We start from the raw sequence: 23,772 nt of genomic DNA, 5'->3' as shown, positions 1-23,772 counted from the left end.
ATGAGTTAGGGCTGTAAATCTTTATCGGTAACTAATCTAATAATCACAGTGACTATTAATGTAAATGAAATATTACGTAATGAATTACGAAAGTAAAGCAAATGCTAAGCCCCTGGGTTCAAATGGATGACTTTGAATTGCCAATATATATAGATATCTATCTATCTCTCTCTGTCTCTCATAAGTCAAACCTTATGCCCTGCCGGTCATCAGATACCCTGCTGGGATAATAAGCTGGCCAAAGGAGGAGAGAGAACTCACTGACAAGACAACAAAGCTTCTTATCATGCATGGAGTGTTTCACCCCAAATACAGCACCATGAGAGTGTACGCTATGCAGAAGGCCAAATTCTAGTGTGTCAAAACCAATATTAAAGATGAAACAACAAACATCCATGAATATATCAGGAAGATAACCACAACTGATTATGTGCTTAGTGAATACCTCAGGCCGCAGAAACCTGAGAAAGAAGACGTGCAACAATAGGAACCATCATGAATGGAGAGGAGCCTGTACAGCATGTACCACACCTGGTACATGGGTTTACCACACCAGGCAAGACCCCAGGTGCAGGCTGTGCAAAGATGCCCCTGAGAAAATGCAGCACATAACAGCTGGGTGCACGATGCTAGTATGCAGGGAATGTCACAGAAAACATGAAAAGAAAAAAATTAAGGCAACCGATTGCCGTAAGTACTTGCATTAAGTACATTTATTCAGTTCAATGGTATTTTCTTGGCCTCCAAAAGTCATCGTAGATTTGGATGAAAGGTAAGAGGGAAGAAAAGAGAAAAAAAAGAAAGAAAACAAAGTATGCTAATGCTAGAATTCAAAATCTCAGTTTGAGGCTCCTGTCCTTTATAATTGCTAATATAGAGCCAACAGTCTACTAATTATGTATGCAAAAAACAAAAAACAAAGTAGTTTTAAAACAGGCTTGCAAAAATAATAGTTTTGCTGATGCCTAAATAATCCAAATATTCAAACTGGCTTTTTTGCTATGACTCTGCTTTTAGTAGTTTAAACATATTTGTGAATGTTTACTTAACAGTTTACACAGATTTTAGTTATATTCGTCTTTCTGTTATTTTATCATTACTTCTCATGAACAAATCGGAATTTAGCTTGCTTTGCGCCTGTTCAACTCTTTAGAAACAAAAAACTACATTCACAGTGAGATGTTAATTACGGCTAGATTTCAAGCGCAAAACGTAAAAGTAACTACCGTATGTCTGTCCGGGCTCGTGGTAGGCGGGACTGTGTTGCCATGACAATGACGTCAATGTTGGTGTCGAGTAACCAAAGGTCAAAATAAAGACAAGTGAATGAAAACGGAAGGAAACTAAACAGGCTTCCTAGAATAGCACAGAACAGTACCAGGTTGACTCAAAATACAAACTAATTTCCTGCACTGGATGCTGTCGTGTCGTTCGTCCGGGAATAATCGTTTTATATACCGGTAAGGGAACGTCACACAGCACAAGGTTAGGGTCACAGACGAGCTAACAGCAGCTAGCGAGCTAGCTGTAGCCTAGGTCGTTGGTTAGCTAGTGCTAACACTTACCACATTATATTGTTTGCTCTGGTAGGACGCCTAGCAGCACTAAGTTACTTTAAGCAGTTCTCTAGAGATGCCGGTTACTTTACAAGCAGTTGACGTGTGTTACTAACAGTCATCTTGCTGTTTAAGTTAGCTTTTCCTGTGTTCAGTTAGATAGGACAGTAGCTGGCCTTGCAACAGTCTTTACCAGCAGTGCAAGTTTACTTCAGTGACATTACAGTACCGTTAAACCGCAATATGCTTCTAAATAACAAGGCACCAAACAGCTGTTTCGTAGCTAATGTAATTTAAGCTGTGGCGCAAGTCAGCGTGAAACAGCAGGCTGGCATGTTAATCTTTTGAGGCAGTGCAGTGAGGGACAAAGTTGTTTTGTTTTGCTGTCGTTTTTCTCCCAGGAGCACCATTCTGCTGATTCACAAGCCTCTATGGATGTTTGTCACTAAACTAAAGTATTTTGGAAACGATTTAATGTTAACTTTACTCCTCATTTTTCCTCTTTTTTTCTTTCTTTAAGGAGCAACTAAACTGTACGCGGATATACATCTGGTCAGCATTCGCCTCAGACAGTATCTACATTTTCATAGTAGGTCTTCCTGGTGCAGTACGTAAACTGTGTTCCAAATATTATGCTGCTGCTGCTTCTTCTTTCATGTCTAACGGCAGAAATTATTATGTAGTCACATGTCAGCAGGATTTAAACAGATTCAGCTGAGTTAGTTTTTTTGTTCTCTTGTGAATTGGACATGGTTGCTAATTGGCTTGCCAGGTGTTTGTTATTAAATAACCTCTAGTTAAATTAAACTAGTTGCATTTTTCATGCAAAATGGGAGTGTGATTTCTCAGAAGATAAAGTGTGGCAGAAGTGCAGTGTCTGGCATGAAAGACATGGATATAATTTTGGAAAAATGAAGAGGGTTCATAAAAATCTTGGGGAAAGTGTGAGTCAAATAGAGAAATGGTGGTAAGGTGGGTGTATTGTGTTGTTGCTTTGTCACCTTATTGTGTGGAGTTACACATGTGCTCCCTGTGACTGTCCAGAAGACATGCATGGTAGGTGCCTATTCTGTATTCGCCACAAAAATGAATGTATACTAAAGTGCTTAAGGGCTTGGAGTAAATGAACCATATTTTTAAGGAAGACTTCTGATAAACAAAATAAAAATACTTAAAAACACGTTTCCAACAGACCAGATATCTGTAATTTTAAAACTGTTTGATCCACCAGTGAAGGCCTTGCTACTATGGTCCAGGTGGATGGAGTTTTAGATGATTGGTAAACACCAACCTGACTCACCAAGCAGAAGGCAGAGGGATCTGAACTGGAATACTGTGTAGCGAGATGATTGGTCCCACTTCAGTGTGTCAAAATGTCCTCATAGGTGTATGGTGATCTAGGGCTGGGCGATATGACCCAAAATTCATATCTCGTTATTTTTTTAGCTGGATGGCGATATAAGATATATATTTCGATATTTTTTTTTTTTTTTAAAGCCATGACGTAAGAACAAACAGAGTTCTTAGTCAAATCTGTGTCCCAGATGTCACACAGGCACTTTTATTAACATTAGAGCTGGGCGATATAAGATTTTTTCATATCACGATATGTTTTTTTCATTTCAGGCGATAACGATATATATCACGATATAAGCCAAATAACTATATTTGTAAGATTTAAATGTGCCGTTGCTCACAAGTAAAATGTGAAATAATCAGCAGCTTGTTTTGATTTAAATATTTATTTCCCATAATAAGTTCAACAGGGTAGATGTACTTAAGGAACATGAGACTTCAGTTTCAGATAAATAAAGGCAAATATTGCAAACTACACAAAAGGCAGCCGCTAAAGCGTTTAAGTTTCAAAATAAAACAAACAAAACAGACTAAATTGTCAATTCCACTTAGAAACAAAATATTAATTCTAAAAATAAATCTGTTTGTTTTACAGAAGAAGAGACAAAATTGACTAACTTTTGTCAATATCAAATAAACTGATAAGTAAAAGGAAATTCTCAATCTCTCCTTGTTGTATAGCTTAGCTTTTCAAACAGTTTTAACAGTTACTTTAGTCTGACAAAAGCCGAATGACGAATCAGCGCTTTCAGTCAGAGATTGAGCATGCACCGCTTTATTGTATTTCCAGACTTGCTTTCGGCACAATTTACAGTGCGCGCTACTCTGTTTTTTGTCAGACTTGAAATAGCCGAAATACCTTCACACTACGGAACTTCTGTGGCCCTTCCGTTCGACAAGCTCTCCGGCATTAGAACCATCATCTGTTTTTTCTTCGGTAACCTTGAGCCACGCTCTCGGTTGATTTTTCTCTAGTCTGCAAACTCATTTCCTCCATTACCTGGGCAACCCGGCTGGCTGCTTCCCAAACAAATACACACGTGCGGCTTGGCACTTGTGCTGTACGTAACAGGTCACGTGACGTGACGCTGCGGCTGTGATTGGTTCGGCTCTGCACTACTTAATTTAGATTGGATGTTCTTCTTTTTTTTTTTTTTTTTTAAAGAGGACAAGAGAGATGAGGCCTATCGCAATAGTTTAATTTTTCTATCGAGAAAAAGTTATTTCGCAATACATATCGTTATCGTTCTATCGCCCAGCTCTAATTAACATACAGCGTCGATGTACATGAAAAAATTACTCAAAAATAAATTGAGCATTTATTCAATAATAATGCCCCATAAATAAAAGAAAACAATGTTGTTTTTGTGCATAACAAAGAGCTCACAATTGTGCAGTCAGAATGTAAACTAAGAGACGATGAGCATAATAACAAAGACAGATTTCACAGCTGCTCTGTTCCCAACTTCTACTGCGTGACTGACAGCCTTGAGTTTGAAATCTGCTTCGTAACCATGTCTCTGAACAGGTGCCATTTATGGTCCTTATACACACAGTACGTTGAAGCACAGTACGTATTACTCCGCGAGGCTCCTCGGTAGTCGTAATGCTCCAACAATCCATCTCCGTAGCAGCTCCGTAGCTTACCAAAGTCATACTAAAACATTTTTTGACGTATTGCTGAGCGCCGTGTACCACATAAAATCGGTTCGCGCTCATCAAGCACAACCAGAATTCATACATAAGGCGCGCTGTCAACTTTTGAGAAAATGAAAGGATTTCAGGCCGTGCAGCCCATGGGCTGCATAGCGTTAGCGCGGTTAGCTCGTTAACACGTTGATGGCATCCAGCCCCACGCACGGGGGGATGCGCAGTAACTTGTTAACGGAGATTTGCTGTGTCCATCTTGTCGCTGCCTGCAGGTGAAGCAATGGGGGAGGAGGGGGAGTTGTGTTCAGTGAAGGAGAAAGGCGCGGCAGAGTAACATTGTGTAGAGACAAAAGTGGACGAAAGAGAGGCAAACTTGTGGCTCCACAAGTATAATTATAACGTAACATATACTATATCGATATAAAGGATATTGTCACATCTTATATCTCGTATAAATATATCGATATTTTTAAAAAACTCAATATATCGCCCAGCCCTATGGTGATCCCAACTTGGCAATGTCCTAACATGCTATGGAAATGTTTTTCTTTTCTAGGCTCCCTGATTGCTCAAAAGGAAAACCAGTGTGGCCACTATAACCTTCTGACCTTAACTCTATTAAGGACCTGGGCTGGCATCTTCAGATCAAATGTAGGTGGAAAGTGTTTGTATAATCTGCATTTAAGGCTCCACATGCACTTGGTAGTCTGGGGCTGTAAACATCCCCGACTGGAAGCTGTCTGCACCACAGAGCTTTCAGTCTGATGTTTGCGGCTGCTGGCTGCCTCCTACTGCCAAGTTAACCTTTTTATTCAATATTCATTGAAATCCATACCTGATTTAGACACTGTGCTCCTTTAAAGTGTAGCTTTGTGTTCAGACTCAGTTCATGTAAACATCCTACACTCAGCTGTTATTGATTGCCACAGAGGCTGAGAGGAGGTTGTTTACTTGAACTGGTTGGGAATGATACTTGGACTTAAGATGGAGTGCCTTCATTCACATCGTCTGTTACACATCATTCATGAGCTAGCCTGGAATTGACGGCTCAAGGGAAATAAATTTTAAGTCTTATTTGTCAATTGTTCTGGTTTTTAACAAATAAAGCTACTTGAATACATCTTTGACTCTGTGCTTATTTGCCTAATTTTTAAAAAAGATGAACTTATTTAAAATTATTCAAATAACACTCATTACCTTGTTTGCTTATTGTGGCACAGTGGTATGTTACGATTTTCTTACGCATTTTCTTTCAGGTAAAGGGGAAACTGGATATTGGCTACAATAATACTAACTGTTCAGTGTTTCACTTCAGAACACATTTTTGATCATTGTTTCAGTTTTCTATCTCCAGTGTGATTTGATTGGCTCTGTATTTTGAAAGCATGCTGTTAGAAGTCAAAATGGAACTGTCCACCTACTGTTCTCCAATCTTAAAAAGGGGACTTTGAGTAGAGATGGTCACCACCCTCCAAAAACAAACAAGATAAAGAGAGAGAGAGAGAGAGAGAGATCAGTTAAATCAGCTGATGAATTGGGTACATTGATTTGTAAAACATGAGTTTTTCATACAGCTTAGTGTTGCTCTGTCGCACCACCCTTGTGTTGGACAATATTTTAATACTGTATACATGCTTTTGTGGCAAAACAGTAAACTTGTGAACTTCCTTATCTGTCATGTAAAGGAACAGTAAAGCATTTAAGGCTCCCTTTTTTTCTTTTTTCTTTTTTCTTTTTTTTCCCCCCCTCACATAAAAATTAACATTGCTGTTTAAAAAAATGAAGAAAAAAATACGCTTTTTTTTGGGACCACTGCTGCAGCGTTTCATACATGTACAGGAGAATAAAAATGATCAGCGTGCTTGTAAGGAAAATATGAGGAATCTAATGACGATTGACCTTTTAGTACACAGTGTCATTGCACTGTAACTGTGTTCACCACTAGATGTTAGGTTTGTGCTTCTATTCAATCAGCAGTCTAATTCTACAACTCACTGGTGACGATAATGATAACTTGGCTGTTTCCTTTTCCTGGTTCCCACAGTATATTAAATACATTGCTATATGAGTAGTTTTAAACATAACATGTTCAAATAGTGCAAGCTATAATGAAAATATTGGCAGATTTCAAACATAGTGACAACAGATCAACAGATATTTACTTCCAAAGGCTGAGAATAGAAAGTGAGTCAAAATCTTAATTTTAGACTTGTTACAGCTAGACTTAAAGTCTAGCTAAAGAGCAAACTTAATGGTTGCGATACTGTATTCTTGATCACTCATACTCGCTCTTTTACATGGTTCAATCCTTTGTTCCCCCTCAGGTGTCCCATCTGCCTCTCTTCTGTCCAGTCCACAAAGGCTTTTGCATTACTGAAATTCTAAGTTACATTCTTTGACCTAAATCCATTTACATTGTTCCAAATGCACATGCAATGCTCATGAAAAACTGTAGGTGGCAGAACTTAACCATAAGTAAAGCACAGTTGCAAGTGCTGTTCAGCTATATTTGATGGACCAAGAAAGTATCGTACTTGGTTTGCAGCTCTTTTACACCACAGTTGTACTTTGACAACCTGTAGGTATAATGAAGGCCTGGTGAGGTAGTATTTCTTTTTTCCCTGTAAAAACCTGACTTGTCAACCACCTTTTCTAGTGAATATACTTTTAAATACAATTACAATGTAAATTTGATATAAATGACATTGAAAATACACTTAGTTACAGCTGTGTTATAATGTATTACCTAATATTCTAATGACACTACAGGACACCAACAGAATCCTCCAAGTAACCTAGAAGATAATATAATAGGGTCAATATCCATGGGTACATTTACAAGTGTAAATGGCCTGTATTTGTATAGCACTTTACAGTGTACAATCTTAAAAATGCCCTGCCAAGGTAGCTCTGTAGCTGGCACGGAGTTTAGCTGAAAACAAATGTCCTTGCATGATTCACCTGTGTGCTCCATCCCCCACAAAGAAGTAGCACACCGTTTTTGGCTGTGTGTTGACAGCCATCATCTCAGAATTCCTCAGTTTAAACAAGGACACGTATTGATTCAAGATCACACACCGAAAGAGGATTGTTTTGGTTGTAGTTAAGGGCAGGGTTCAGCAGTTTTTGTGAGAACATGCACATGGATAAGAGAGAGAGAAAAAAACAAAACAGGAAAGACCAGAGAATGCACGTATGGGTATTTGTACTATAGTCACACGTGTTATTACATTCATGCAAACTAGAACAGTGTGTTCTAACTTTGACATTTACAGTTTAAACTCTGATGAAAGGCATGTTTTTTTTAAGGAGTGGCCAAAATATTTCAATAATACTCTACTTTCTACTTGGAGCAATGCAAATCAATGGTTCGAAATCAGTCAGCATGATGAGGGAGTTTCTACTGTCAAAGGAACACATCTAAAAATGTTTGAGAGGCAGACATGCATCAGTACATTTCAGGAGTGAAAACTACTGTAAAAAAAAAACTAAATCTGATAAGGACTGTGTTAGGGCTTGTTGAGCATGCAGGTTTCATCCAGAGAAGAACTGGTTTATATATTTTTTAAAATCACTAAAAGAAACCAAGAAACTTGTGTATATCTGAGTTTGCAAGCTGGATGTAGGAAAATTATGTTAGCTAATTATTTGCTGAATAAAGTAAATTGTTAAACTACAGTTACATTATTTCCTGTGTTGCTTTGTTGAAAGACCTGAAATGGATTCACACATAATTACGGATTAGTGACGGGTAATGGATTGTCACATAAATCCCACACATCAACACAAATGCCCGTCCTCATGAGAAAACTGGTCGCAGCAGATGGCCGCCCCTCTCTGAGCCTGGTTCTGCCGGAGGTTTCTTCCTGTTAAAAGGGAGTTTTTCCTTCCCACTGTCGCCAAAGTGCTTGCTCATAGGGGGTCACATGATTGTTGGGTTTTTCTCTGTATCTATTATTGCACGATCTACTGTACAATATAAAGCGCCTTGAAGCGACTGCTGTTGTGATTTGGCGCTATATAAATAAAACTGAATTGAAAACATCCAATCTATTATTTTTATTTTCATTATTATATTTATTTATTTTATTATATTTATTTTATTTGTTATGTATAAACATAAAATTGTCAATGTAAATCAAAGCTGAAAACCAGCCCAAAGACACATCAAAGCAACTGCCATGGGGCTTCTATTATAGAAACATGTAAATGTAAATGTTTACATGTATCTGTTACACCAAGATTGTTAGTTATTTTTCACTACCTCTCCAGGACATGTCAGCTCATGAAAATCAGGGTTTTTCTAGTCTCACCAGTTTTTGACAGTGGCTTACAGAACACAACCGTGCACTCTATACATACCTCTTTACCTTTCTGCACTCCTTATTCTTATCTCTTATCCTTGTCAGGGTTGCGGGGGGTGCTGGAGCCTAAGCCAGCTATTATTGGCAGGGCACTCCCTAGACTGGTCGCCAGTCTGTTACAGGGCTAACAGAGAGACAGACAACTATTCACACCTATGGGCAATTTAATCTAACCCCACTAAGTGCATATTCTTGCGAGGAATAATACCCACAACAACATGAGGAGGACAAGCAAACTCTACACAGAAAGACCCTGGCCTGATGCTGGAATTCAACCTTTGCTGTGCGGGAACCGTACTAACCACTGTGTCACCGTGCTGCCCTCCTTCCTGACTGAAGAACTGTAAAATATGATGTCTTTTGTTAAATTAATATTGACTGCATTAATAAAGATTATTAACTATTAGCTGGATGCAGCAATGAGTAGTGGGATTTTGAATCTTTTCCTAAACATATTCCTTTAAGAAAAGATGCCCGTCAACTCTGTGCAGAAAAATCTGTATTAATGGAAAGAAGTTTTGCGTAAGAAGGCAAAAGTAAAAAATAATTATACTGCAGAAAAATGCTCTCCATCAGTCTTACACTGCTGCATATATTGAAGGTGGAGCTGATTTTGGAAAACTTCATATTCTGTTTAATGTCCAGCATCATATTGTAAAAATCAATAGTTTGTCATATCTATGATCCCCCCTCTCCATAACAAATCTGACATGAGTTCCATAGAAACCAAACCAAACTGAACAAAGTGTAAAAATAAATAAATTAAAAAGTTACTTTAGTATATTAAAATACTTTGGGAGCATGTGATAAAGTTAATAGTCAATACCTATAAGGGGTATTAAATTATTAATAAAAATTTAAAGTAGAGAGTTAGCAGAGCATTTTGTTACTTTCAGACATTCTCACAGATACCAGTTTTGAAATTGTGGCCAAGCCTATACCTGCTTGGCTGGTTTTTTTTAAACCAGAGATGGTCAGAGCTCTGGTTATTTCAGCTAAAGGAGTAATTAACAACTTGTTCAAACTCCATCTTCTTTGCCTCACACATGTTGGAGAAGGTGGTTAGAATGAAGAAACGTATCTGTTATGATGATAAATCACTCAAGCTTGTTTACTTGCTAATACTTGTTGGGTTTCCAAGCAAAGCACAGACAATAAGCCTCGGAGAATCTTTCTTTGCCATGAAAGACCAGAGGTTTATCCACAGTGCTTACATTGTGTGTTCATCTTTGTTAGCTTCTAGCCTCTCAACTTGCCCAGTTCAAGGGAGACATACATGCCCATGAAAAAGAGACAACTACGTTTTCCTATGAGCATGAAACAAGTGCAGCATTCAGTGACAACAGCTGACAGTGGTCACACGGTGGAGGTGATGTAAAGGAAGGATGCAAATAGGCAAGGAGATTTTTATTAAATATGCTGTCTGAGATTAAAGAAAAGATTGCTTTACTCTGGTACGTTTTAATCTATGTCTATTTTTAGATTTAACAAGTTGTGCATTGCTTGCCTTCACTCATCAGTGTCTTAATAAAGGTGTGTCAGTGTCATATTAATTTTATTGCCAATGATTCTTTTGGAGTCAGCAGTAGTCATATTTACATGAGATGGTGAAATCTGTCAAATAGATCAGAGAAATGAATGTTGAAAACTTAAAGGTCTTCTGGAAAAGAAGTGTTTCCCCAAAGTCCAGTGACAAGGGCAGAGGTCACTCTGCTACAAAGAATAAACATTTCTACCTTAGAATAAGAGCTTACTATAAGGAGAGTAGCGAGAAATCAACAATTAATTTAAAAAAAATCTTAAAGCCAAATATACGTAAAATCAATAAATGGATAGACAAGTGTACAAAAAACTCATACAGTAATATGCAAAAGTCATCTCATTTAAAAGATATTTTTTGTGACTTTGTTTTGCTTTCATAGACTATAATTTTTAGCTACAAACAAACATTCATACCTCTGTGCTTTCTTCTACAAGAATTACATATTTTTGATCTGTTGAATGCTATGTTTAATGACGTCAAAAGGTTTAAGTAATGAGAAGCACTGACTCAGAATGATGACACATTGAAACTTTGAATGAAGCAGCATTTCATGCTGCAGCTGAAATGCGGAAATGAGTAGGTGTAACAAAGCAAGACAAAAACAAAAGAAAACACGCCCAAACTGGAAAGACTGGGAAAATTACACGGTTGGTATTTGTAATTATCACATTTGGGCACCGCAGAAGAAAGGTCTAGCAGCTTTGCTAATCGGGAAAAAAGTTCTTTTATTTTTAAGATAACTGAAAAAACTTTGTAACACAAGTAGCAACATAAATGTGATTTAATTTAGTGTGGTAATTCAGGATTCAAGAAGTTTATTGTCATATACACTGCAAAACACAAATGGTTACGCTGAGCAATGAAATTCTTACTTTGCGAGTTCCCTTCACACAACTAAATAAACAACTAACTAAAGAATAAACTTAACTTTAACCATAAAAAGAATAAAGTGGGTGCTATGTACACAAGAGTAGGGTGTAATTAAAATTTTAAAGGGCAAGTAGTTATGCAGCACTGTCACAGTTATTAATATATTCCAAATGTGATAATTGCTTGTATTGCATGAAGTTGTATTAGATTGTATATAAATGTTCAATGTTGCAAATGTACAGGTCAGGTTATTCAACAATAGTCAATAGATAACAATTAGTCAGTGATTCATTATGTCAAGGTCCGACGGTCCTCACCAGTCGGCCTACCCGTGATATAGTGTTCTCTCTCCCTCTCGTTTCTCTCTATATATGTTTGTTTACGTCCGTTGGGGGCGCACGCTCCTGGGAGTGTCCCCGGGCTGAAGCCTTTGCACCTGCTGCTGATCTTCCGCCATCTTAGCCAGACTATTTAACAGAGTGATCGATCTTCAGTCAGCACTGGAGTATTAGCAAAGAAGACTCCCCACTCAACATTCATTGTACATAGATCTGGGCCCTGTTTCAGAAAGCCGGTTTAGTGCAAACTCTGAGTAAGTATACCCTGAGTTAACGAAAACTCTGGGTTTTCGGTTTCACAAAGCGAGTTTAGATTAATTCTGAGTGAGTTACTATGACGACACACTCCGTGAAGCTAACCTGCCCCCTAGCAGGTTTACTTCAACTAACCCTGACTGTCTCCGCCTCTTTGTCGGAAATCTGACTGTAGGAAGTGTCAGACATGGCGTGCCCCTTCCTTGAAGAGCCAGTAGATGTTGAAGCCCAAATTCTCCGCAGAGCTCTCCGCCGGGAGAGAGTGATTAGAGCGCGTTTGGACATTTTATCATTTCCTGATGATTTTCTGTGTGAACGTTACCGTTTTTCAGCACAATCTATAATTTATTTGAATAACATCCTCAGGCCTTATATTGCTCATGTGACACATCGCGGACATTCTCTCAGTTCTGTACATATTATTTGTATTGCACTTCGTTTTTTTGCAAACGGGAGCTTTCTGTATAATATTGGTGACGCTGAGCACGTTTCCAAGGCTACCGTCTGTCGGGCAGTCAGGAATGTTACAGTTGCACTGAAACGTCTCCTGTACTCGTTTGTGGTGTTCCCCGGTCATAGACCCACAAGATTTATCAAAGAGGGATTCCACAAAATTGCAGGTATCAGGATGAACAAAACCTAATTCATGATGTGGTGATACTTGAACTACTACTTAAATTCTACATTTATTTTCAGGGTTCCCAGGCGTGATTGGCTGTATAGATGGCACTCACATTCCAATCATTGCCCCTTCAGTAAATGAAGGAGACTATGTGAACAGGAAGTCTTTCCACAGCATTAATGTACAGGTACATAGTTCCCTGTAGCATTTCAAACTAACACATTATTTCATTATAGTAATGGATGCTAATTTGTGTTCTCTGCACTGTGAAGATCATATGTGATGCTGCCAACATTATCACAAATGTGGAAGCCAAGTGGCCAGGCTCTGTTCATGACTCACGAATTTTTCGTGAATGTACACTGAGCACAAAATTTGGACATGGTGAGTTGAAAATACTTTAAAATATATAAAGACCAATTGCTACAGGGACATTTGAACTGAAGTGTATCCTTCTGTCTTAGGAGAGTTCACTGGCTACTTGCTTGGTGATAGGGGGTATCCATGTTTACCCTATTTGCTTACCCCTTACCCTGACCCTGAACCGGGCCCACAGCAGCGATATAATCTGGCTCATTGCAGGACAAGAGCCAGAGTTGAAATGACTATCGGAATGCTTAAGGCCCGGTTCCAGTGCCTTCAAAGACTCAGGGTCACCCCAGAAAGGGCATGTGACATTATTGTGGCATGTGTGATTCTTCACAACATTGCCACAATTAGAGGAGAACACTGTCCTTCTGAACCAAACATCAGCAGTGATCCAAACCATGAACATCCTGACCCTCCTACGGACATACAAGATGGAAGAGCAGTCAGAGACACCATATGTCACAATCATTTCCTTTGACCCATCACCTCAACATGTTGAAAGAAGAATAAACAGATTTTTTGTTCAACTGGCTTTATTGGTCGCCTGTGTTTCCTGTACACAAAGTATGAATAAGTATATTATTATGTTTTTCAAACACTGAAATAATTCGTCCATCTCTGACCACTTCACCCACCCTTAACTGATGTTCCAGCAGTAAAATCTCAATCTTGGTCTTTTGGATCTGCTGCTGTGTTCCATTTCCAAGTCGCATTTTTCTATTTTTTCTATTTTCTTGATCAAATATTTCTTATACAGCTGCTTTACAGGGAGCTATGGAAACACAGGAAATAGCATTGACATTCATAGTACATGCCTACTTAGGTTGGTTGTAAATCAGTGCTGAACATCTTACTGAGCAAAGGTTTGTTGGAGAAGTGGCTGGACCCTCTTCCTCTGCATTTCCATCATCACTCTGTTAGAGACATAGAAAGTCCATGGTTTTATTATAGTACCACATTTTATTCAATTGTTATATTTTCCATTGTAAGATGTAAACCTCATAAAGTGTCTCTGTTGCTTCCTCCTCTGTAACAGCTGTCAATGTTTCTTCAATTTCCTGTAGTAGAGAAATTAACAACATTGCTGTTCTACTGTAAACTCATATAATCTGTGGAGTATTAAGAGTACTCACAACTGCATGTTGGTCTGGCTCAACAGGAGGCTGCACCAGATGCAGTACACCATCACCATCAACTGATAGAATATGAGGTTTATACAGGTCACTTATAACTTACAAGGGACCAAATGGCAATTAACAAACATATACCAATCACCTTACAGTTCATTGTCATTATGCTCTCAAAGACAACCAAGACTGAGGGAAGGCAAAATCAGTAGGAAGATAACTTCACTACAAAATAATTCATTATGGTAAAGAGTTTATCAAATGAATGAGTAGCACTGCAAAGGTGACTGTGAAGAAAGGATGTATGCACATCATGTATTATTTTGAATTTACCTCTTATGTAGGCACTTGTGTCTTGCGGGGTTATTGACTCAGAGGATGTCCCTGCAGAGATGCCTTCAGCCACAGGGCGCCCACTGTTTTGGCTGAGGGCCAACTGCTCAGCCTCTGTGAGTGGTGGTGGTGGAGGATCCCCACCTGTTTTTCGGGCCTCCGCTTTTTTTCTGTTGGCTATAACGGGTCACATTTGAGCATACAGAGTAAGCAAATATGTACTTGTAATTTCAGATAATTTCAATAAGTGCTTACAGAAAGAAAATTAATGTAGCCTCTAACTGCAATTGATTTACATAGGACAAACAGACCAAGCACTATGTAAATAAACCTCACTGTTTATCTGCAAGGAGCTCTGCTGTTGAGTCAGTTTTTTATCCGCTCCCCTGACAGATTAGCCTGTAGATGGAAACTGTTTTTTAGTCTGGTTGTCCTCGCGTTCACACTCCTGTAGCGTCTACCAGATGGCAGGAGTATGAACAGTGTGTGCTGTGGGTTGGTGCAGTCCTTGATGATATTGTGATGATGTAGTCGAGGGAAGGGTACTCCACAGATGAATTGTGCCAATTTAATGACACGCTGGAGAGGTGTTTTCAGCGCCACCTGCTTTTCAGGGGTTAGTCCTCCTCAGAACCTTGACAACCTGTAGGTATAGTGAAGGCCTGGTGAGGTAGTATTTCTTTTTTCCCTGTAAAAACCTGACTTGTCAGTCTCTTTTTCTAGTGAATATACCTTTAAATAGTTGTTGGTAAATGCAATTACAATGTAAATTCGATGTAAAATACACTGAGTTACAGCTGTGTTATAATGTATTACCTAATATTTCCATCACACTACAGGACACCAACAGATCCTCCAAGCAACCTAGAAGGAAGTAGCAAACCTTTTTTGACAGTGTGTTGACAGCCATCATCTCATTTCACACACCGAAAGAGGATTGTTTAAGTTCTAGTTAAGGGCAGGTGTCAGCAGAATCTTGTGAGAACACGCACATGAATAATAAAGAGAGACAAATAAAACAAAACAGGAAAGACCAGAAAAATGCATGGATGGGCATTTGTACTATAGTTACTCATGTTATTACATTTGACAAACTAGAACACTGTGTTCTAGCTGTGTTCCTGAGACCAACAGTAGCACTGTCAGCAGATGAAGATCACGGTGGAACATCACAGCAGCAGGCTTTGCATTTTCATTTTTTTAAGAGTTGCTAATACACTGAAAAGAAGAACCTAAACTTTTAAATGATCTCTATCTGTAGTCAAAATATGACACCAAAATGATCACTAGTGATGCAAGTTAAGTTGCAAGTCAGTTAACAAATTTAAAAAGTTCTCTCCTCTGAGGTGTTGCTCTAAGCACGCACACTCAAACGCAACAGAAAACCATGCTAAGCCCTTGGGCATCTTGCTTTCATGCAGAACTTTCTACATAACATCATAACATTCTACTACACCACTAGCATGTCACTTTGACTGTGATGTGATACTACACTATCATGCTTTATGCTATCAAGCTAGAACAGTGTAGGTATAAAACAATATCTTTAGTGATGTTTTTTTTTAAAGTCTAAAAGCCAAATTATAGTACAAATATATGTAATCTATTGGTATCACTCGACTGGTTTTCAACAGTAATACATTGGAATAGTTTTATGGTGATTGTTTTATACTTTCTGTTCTACACTACAGGATACTCAAGTGCACACACAACTGAACTCATGTTTATGTACAAAGTCTTAAGTCACACAAATTTTTTCATAGTTTGCATGCAAGGAGACAGACTTTCTTGCAGTTCTTAATCTGGAATCTGGTCTTGTGTGACCCTAGCTTCATTGGTGGCGTGCAATTTAGCTTAAACCATGTTTTTTTTGGCCTTTGTGCTTAGTTCTCCTACAACAAAATATCATAAATCTTTTGATTTCAGCTGCTCTGAATGCCCTTTTATTTTTAAGGTGTGGCCAGAGTTACCCACATTCTAGCTGCAACAATGCAACTAACTAGGTCAACAACAGCTGGCCTGATGAAGGAGTATCTACTAAGAAAATGAATATATACAGTTTGACATAAACTTTAACACTACTGTAAGATTTGAACTTGTCTGAGACTGTTACCATATCACTAGATGCACTTGTGGTTTAAAATGTAAAATCCCCAGTGACATTTTTTTTTTTTTTTGTAATTACATTTCTTCAGAAAGCTGGACCTCTGACCATGAGGTTGACCTCAGAGGCAGGGTGATGACAACATCCAATCAACAGTTTATGACTGAAGGGAAAACTGTGTCTAATTAGGTGAAAATTGTTTAAAACTCCTGACAAGGTTTTACCAAAATGTTACCCGTGTGTGGGCTGGTTGAGTGTGCAGGTCTCATTCAATGAATAATCGATTCTATGGATTTAATATACTTAAATAATGAAAGGTCTAAGCTCACACTGAGAGGCAACTCTGCATTAGTTTGCTGTGCTAAGTGTCAATGTGTAAAGCATGCCACTGCAGTGTGGACGTGTTCTCCAGAGTCACAAATTACACTTCTGTCTGACTACCTGATGGATGAGTCTCGGTTGGCCAGTTGCCAGAAGAATGGTACTTGACAGCACTGTGCCAAGTGTAAAGTTTGGTGCAGGAGGGATTATCGTGTGGGATTGTCTTTCATGAGTTGCACTCGACCCCTTAGTTCCAGTGAAAGGAACTCTTAATGCTTTGGCATACCAAGAGATTTTGGACCATTTCATGCTCTTTGTGGAAACAATTGTGGAATGGCCCCTTCCTGTTCCAACACGGCAGTGCACCAATGCACAAAATAAGGTTCATAAAAAACATTGATGAGACAGCTTAGTGTGGAAAAACATGACCTCTACCCGAGAGAATGACGTGACATATGAAAACCTCACCTCTCCACATGCACCTGCTTTTTTTTTTTCTTGATCTTAGTTCTACTCCTCCCTCTATACATGTGCAATGTTTTTACAAAGGAGTAAAAGCATTGCAAACACAATGCAGAGGCATGTCAAGAGGTGTGGTCAATAGCACAGAAAGAAATATTCTTCCAGTAAGCACATACCCTGTCATCAAATGCAATATGAGACTAGAAATCTTTTGGTGTCCCGATGCATCATACTGATGTTATTTTTGACACAATCATTCTTTGCAACAGTTCACAGGATGGTCTTCATTGTCCGCAAGGAAAAGCAGCACCTGTGCTAAAGTTAGGTTTAACATCCGCTCCAGTTATGCAACAATGATTCGAAGTTTTTTTTAAGTGAGTGACAATGTGTTCAAAGGTTTGAAAAAGAACGTTTACTTCCCATCCCTTGCTCCAGTGTTCCCTGTCAAAATTGACCGGTCCTCTTAAATTAGCACAAAAACGATTTTTCACCACCAAATTTTTATATTATTTAATATTCAACATTCTTTAACTGTGAACAATTTTGGATTGGATTGCATTTATATAGCGCTTTTCTAGGCACCCAAAGCGCTTTACAATTCCACTATTCATTCACTCTCACATTCACACACTGGTGGAGGCAAGCTACAGTTACAGCCACAGCTGCCCTGGGGCAGACTGACAGAAGTGAGGCTGCCATATCGCGCCATCTGCCCCTCTGGCCAACACCAGTGCCTACTGGTAGGGTAAAGTGTCTTGCCCAAGGACACAACGGCCAAGAGAGAGAGAGCAGGGGGATCGAACTGACAACCTTCCAGTTACAGATGAGCTTCCCAATCCCCTGAGCCACATTTCCCTGGTTCTTTCGGAATGTACACCTTGAAGGAACAGCGACCGCTGAAAGGAACCAGGCGCTCATCAACTGTCACCTCAGGGCCTGGACTGTAAATAAGTGGTAGGCGCTCTTTTCTATGCTGTGGTGTGCTGGGGGAGCAGCACAGCAAAGAAGGACTCATCCAGGCTGGAGAAACTAATCAGGAAGGCTGGCTCTGTGGTCGGCATGAAGCTGGACACTCTGGTGACAGTGGCAGAGAAAAGGACATTAAAGAAACTGCTGGACATTATGGACATTGCTGGGCATCCTCTGCACACGGTCGTAAACAATCAGAGGAGCCTATTCAGCGACAGGTTGCCTCTCCCAAAGTCAAACACCAACAGACTTAAAAACTCCTTTGTCCCACACGCCATCAGACTGTTTAACTCCTCACTGGTGGGGAGAGGGAGGGGAAACAGGGGGACTAGGGAGGGAGGGAACAATTGAGCTGTAGTGCTTTTTATACTGTGCCATATTCGCAATATTTTTTCTTATATCTGACTGTGCAATAATCACTGTGCAATAGACTCACTCAAATGTGCAATCCTGTTTATCCATATTATATATTCTGTATTTATATATATGTATACATGGTATATTTATGCTTATATCCTTACTCTCATTCCCCTTATTGTATCTGTAACATGCAACTTCTGTCGGTGCTGTGCTACTGGAAACTGAATTTCCCGGAGGAACCCACCCGAGGGATTAATAAAGTTTCATCCAATCTAATCTAAAAAAATCTGGTAATTCTTTGTTTTTACATTCATCGGGCCCCAATATGGCCAAATATCAAAGAGAAATTGAAAATGCATGCTGTGGAAGAGTTCAGGTCTTAGGTTTCAAATGTAGAATGGGAACCAGAGCCTTCAAGGCCATGTTTATTTTGCAGTCAGTTCAATTTTACATTCAGTTTAATTTTATCTATACAGTGCCAAGTCACATAAACAGTTACTTCATAGTGCTTCATATTGTAAGGTAGACCCTAATACTACTACTACTAATAATAATAATATGATTCCTTTTCTGTATTTTCTAAGATGTTTAAGTTCAGGTTTTACTGTTTAGTCTTGAGTTTAGTTCTTTTTGCCTTTAAGTTTATTTCCAGTTCATGTTTTCTTATCACTGTCTCATCACTGTCTCCTGTGTCGTTCCTCTCTTTACGTTTTATTCCATTCCTCTGTCTGCGTCATGTGTCTTTCCGTGAGCTATCTAAAGTCTAAACATGCGTCACGCTGATGTCACCGTGAGATATTTCATTGACAAATCTTTCTTGGATATCAAACAAAGCAGAGATATGATCAGTTTAGACACAATTCAGAGGATGTTCTGTGCAATGAATTTGTGTTACTAAAAGCAGAAGAGCATGCTCTCCCCTGAGGAGCAGTAGATGGCCAGCTTTTGGTCCAGATTAAGCACAAAGCCCCCCCCCCCCCCCCCCCTTCCCTTACCGAAGTCTTTGTCTTGGTTCTGGTGGCATAGGGTCCGACCTAGACAACTTCAAATTACGCTGACCTTGATCTCAAAGCAAAAATATTCAGCTGCACCTCAAGATCACAGTTATAGTTTTCTGAAAATCTTGTCAATGTTATAATTCAAAAGGAATTGGATTACCTTGGATTAGGGACAAAGTGCAGAGTGGGACTAGGACCAGGGACACTACATTTCAGCCTTATTGCCTACTCGCACTATGAACTAAACTGGCACTCTTAGCCTGGATTTATTTACAAATCATGCTCATTGCAAGAACATCTTCACACACCCATAATAAGACTTGACATATTTTTCTGGGACTAGCGCCTTTCTAAAAACTTTCCTCCTACTAGGAATGACGTAGTACGATGAGAGTTCTAAGAACCTGGGTGGAAGTTTAAGGGGGGAAAAAAGAGCCATGTCGAGAGGTGTGGTTAGTACAAACAGTTTAAGTACAGTAACAAAAAAAATGAAATTATCGTTTGTTACTCATGTTGTGCTTATAGTGACATTTTATAATTACCTTTGTTGTTAATGTACAAAATTTTATTTAAACTTAAATAAAAAAGCAAAACATTATTACTGTCACAGTCTACAGGGTCAAGTTTGTGTTTCTTTTCCTATCTGTCTTATTCTGTTTTTTCTCTTGTACTTTGGTTCAAGTTTTATATCCTCTCATTATCCATTATTTATATTTAAGTTTTCAGTTTCCCCCTGCCTTTTGTCATGTCCTCCTTCACATTTTCCCCCTTTGAAGGTTTGTTGATTTTATTTCTTTGTTTTTATACCTTCCTAAAATTCTGCAGTAATGTTGTTTTATAGTTTAACCTTTGTTTCTGAGTCCTGCATTTGGGTCAGACTCCTGCGTTCCACACAGGCAGCTGTGAGAATTAAATGCATAGTTAAATAGGTATCTACTGTGTAACAAAAATTATTGGTTCTTTTAACTTACATGCAGTACCATGATCAACTACAGACTGTATAAAAGCTTGTTGTAGCTACCCTAATGCTTCTCCCTTGTAAAAAAGGCTGCCACCTCTGTGACACTGAGAACTTTTTTTTAATGAATCTTGCTTAACAGTGATACCTTTGATAGCCATGCTCTGCCGGCTTGGTTTGCTTTGAACAGGATTTGCACTGCTACTTTACGTTGGCAAGCATAAGCTTGTCTTTACTGGAACAGGTACAAACTCATGTAGAACTAGTTTGTATTTGCATTTGGTGTATTTTAGCAGTTTGTCAAGGCATTAATGTTTTATTTGCTTTTTTCTACAGCTGTTTATTTTGTCTTTATTTATTTTACTTTAGTTTTATATTATTTCAAGTGGACCTTTTGCTATATTGGTCCACTTGATTGTCATAGTTTATTTGCTCTTTATAATTTATTTTTATTTGAAGTTATTACAATCAGAAAGGACAGAAAAGAGAAATCATATGACTAAAGAGAAGTTGGGAAGAGAGTTAACAGAATGAGAGGGAAAGAAAAACAGACGAAAAGAGGGATAGAGAGAAAAGACACTGAAAATCTGCTTCTCTACTTGCTTTGTAAAACAGGAAAACAGCACAGAAGGGAAACTACAGGAACAACCAACATAAGCATAGGTAACAGTAAATAATAAATATTGAATCTTACGGAGTAGCACACTGTCATGATCCTAGGTCATTTTGACCCAGCGTTTTGTGTTTCCTTTTGGTTTCACCTTGTGTTTTGTGTTTATTCTGATTTTGGTATTAGTTCTTAGGATTTGGTTCTTGTGTTTAGTGCTTGAGTGTTGTATCAGCCCTACTTGTGTCTGTCCTCTGTGCTCTGTTCGGGTCCCCGAGTTTTGTGTTGTAAAATAGTCTGTGTTTCCTGTTTTACTTTGTAGGTCTGTGTGTCATTATGCCCATTAGTTCCAGCTGTGTCCCCTCCTGTGTGCCATTTCCTGATTGCCTGGTGTGTGTATTTATAGTGTGTGTCTGCCTGTGCTCCTCATCGCGTTGTCTGTATTTCTCTGCGTTAGTTGGTATCTCGCCGTGTCTCTCTCTGTTCCATCTCGTGTTCCAGGTTTATTAGTTTTCCCAGTTTAGGTTCATGTCTTTGTGCAGTCCTCACCACCCTCGTTTCTGTATACTTCACCATTAGTAAATAAAACGCTCACCTGCATCTCGACGTTTCTTGCATCTTGGGTCCTCATTTAACTCCACCACACGACTGCTGCCCCAGCCGTGACACACACAAAGCCAACAACGCATGAGATGTTTAAAGGCAGCAGCCAACCAAGATAGTGTGTGTCTGTGAGTGCCTGTTTGTACACCTGTGTGTGTGTGATAGCGCTGGTAGTCACATTTGACCACTGTGACTGTATTTATTCATAATGATGTCTATTCTGTGTAATTTTCATGAGATTCATGAGCATTAGATTGTTTGTTGTTTTTTCCACAGAAAAATGCAAAAAAGGATATTACATGCTATCAAGGGCATGACAAAGGAATCACCCCGTATGGAACTTTTATCCAAGCAAAATCCTTTAAATAATAATATGACTAAAGAACAGGCTACTTACTTTTGCTTTAATGCAGGGGTGTCGAACTCCAGGCCTCGAGGGCCGGTGTCCTGCAGGTTTTAGATAACACCCTGGGTCAACACACCTGAATCAAATGATTAGCTTCTGGATAACTGCAAGACACGTTGAGGAGGTAATTTAGCCATTTGAATCAGCTGTGTTGGATAAAGGACACGTGTAAAACCTGCAGGACACCGGCCCTCGAGGCCTGGAGTTTGACACCTGTGCTTTAATGCATTTTGGTCAAGTTATAATTTCTTCACTGCCTGCCTCCAAACATCAAACCAATTTGACCCTAAACAAGAAAGGTGTTCCTGCTTGTCTCTTAATCAACTGAGGAGGTCACATAAAAAGAGATTAAATTTGCCATAGTCAGGGTTTAAAAGTGGGATTGTGTAGCTATCTCTACAGAAGAGGAGCAAACATAAAGAGAGTGACTTTTTTAAGTGGCTGGTAAATTCAAATGCAGTGTTTCTATCAGTTTCTAAAGAGAAAACATACAAACTGTGTGACATTATTTTGTCTCACAGTGTGTTGGTCCAGCTGCTGTATTTCACAAGGGGAGAGAAAGGAAAGAGTGCTAACATCACTCAGAGATGGAGAAAGATGACAAGACTGGACAAGAGAGGAAGAAAAGAGTTTAGATTTAAAGGTAAGGACTGCTCATTTAAAGCTTACTATTTCGAGGGCTGCATGAAAATCCTTTACAGGTGAGTGCAGGATAAACAGCTTAGTTTACTTTAAATCCATCAGAGTAGAGCAAAGAACAGTGTTTGACTACAGCACGGTGACTGGGGTTTCATGGAGAGAGTTAGTTTACATCAAGTGTAGCAGAGATTCATGTGATTGTTAGCTGATGATGCTTAGATTCATTGACTGAATTCCACCTTTATACCAACTCCATAGTGTCTAATATAAAGACAGCATTAACAGTGTACTGTCAGTGTAGAGTATGGAAATAAGCCGGGACAACTCATGAAACATCTGCTGACATCTGGTTCAGTTGTGTAACCCTGGGCATGCATGCCACAGCTAGCATGCGAAGGTTAACTGATGGCACGACATGTAGTGAATTAATCTGAGAAGGTGCATTAAAAAATAAATGGCTGGGCCAGAGGTGCACATCACAAATTAGCTCGCATAGACACATTAGTTGGGCCACTTCTTTATGACGGTATCTTAGCTAACAACCCCAACTACCAGATTCAACTTATAATTGGCTAAAAATAACTTGTAACTTGTGACGTTGATAGCTGGCAGTTTTTTCAAGCGATGTTGAAATTTCCACATTCCGATGATTCAAATGCTTCAGGAGCTGTCCGCTTAATGCAGTATAGTACCATGGAAATACTTGGATACATCTGTAGACTCGAGGCAGAATTCACAATGTGTTTTCGGGACTTTCAGGTGTATCGACCAATGTTTTCATTTCTGATCAAACCAGAAAGGTTTAATGAGCAGCTGGATTTGTCTCACACTAACCATCTGGACACAGAAGACATCGAAATGCAGCTGATTGAACTGAAAAGCTTGACTCTGTGGGGGTCAGAGTTTGCAGAACTATGAACGCAGCTGGAATCCACAGCTGTGCGTGTTCATGGAGATTGCAT

General features: G+C 39.1%; 1 protein-coding gene and 2 long non-coding RNA genes across 7 annotated transcripts; 2 read left to right on the top strand and 1 right to left on the bottom strand.

Moving 5' to 3' along the window:
- The first annotated feature begins 602 nt into the window (after positions 1 to 602).
- On the top strand, positions 603 to 22,727 carry LOC102076278 (uncharacterized). 3 transcript variants are annotated; one of them, XR_003216031.1, is made up of 4 exons: positions 603 to 1,460; positions 2,077 to 2,145; positions 5,119 to 5,213; positions 22,693 to 22,727. It is a non-coding gene; the product is annotated as an uncharacterized LOC102076278 (long non-coding RNA). The 3 variants fall into 3 exon arrangements; XR_003216030.1 differs by lacking the exon at positions 22,693 to 22,727 and adding an exon at positions 5,819 to 8,453; XR_266019.4 differs by lacking the exon at positions 22,693 to 22,727 and having other exon boundaries at positions 717 to 1,460; positions 5,119 to 5,682.
- LOC100702858 (putative nuclease HARBI1) lies at positions 10,934 to 13,455 on the top strand. Its single transcript, XM_025902569.1, has 4 exons — positions 10,934 to 12,552; positions 12,629 to 12,741; positions 12,827 to 12,938; positions 13,019 to 13,455. Exons 1-4 carry the CDS (start codon positions 12,120 to 12,122, stop codon positions 13,399 to 13,401), a joined length of 1,041 nt encoding a protein of 346 aa, XP_025758354.1. The 5' UTR covers positions 10,934 to 12,119; the 3' UTR covers positions 13,402 to 13,455.
- LOC109194381 (uncharacterized) lies at positions 13,513 to 21,833 on the bottom strand. 3 transcript variants are annotated; one of them, XR_003216034.1, is made up of 5 exons: positions 21,758 to 21,812; positions 15,200 to 15,247; positions 14,720 to 15,026; positions 13,922 to 14,560; positions 13,513 to 13,837 (listed from the first exon to the last, which is right to left on the bottom strand). It is a non-coding gene; the product is annotated as an uncharacterized LOC109194381 (long non-coding RNA). The 3 variants fall into 3 exon arrangements; XR_003216033.1 differs by having other exon boundaries at positions 13,583 to 14,118; positions 14,384 to 14,560; positions 21,758 to 21,819; XR_003216032.1 differs by having other exon boundaries at positions 13,583 to 14,560; positions 21,758 to 21,833.
- Positions 22,728 to 23,772: the final 1,045 nt, after the last annotated feature.

This window comes from Oreochromis niloticus, linkage group LG22 (genome assembly GCF_001858045.2).
Source record: "Oreochromis niloticus isolate F11D_XX linkage group LG22, O_niloticus_UMD_NMBU, whole genome shotgun sequence".
In the NCBI taxonomy this organism is placed as follows: Eukaryota; Metazoa; Chordata; class Actinopteri; order Cichliformes; family Cichlidae; genus Oreochromis; species Oreochromis niloticus.
This window is presented reverse-complemented; position numbering and strand designations above follow the sequence as displayed.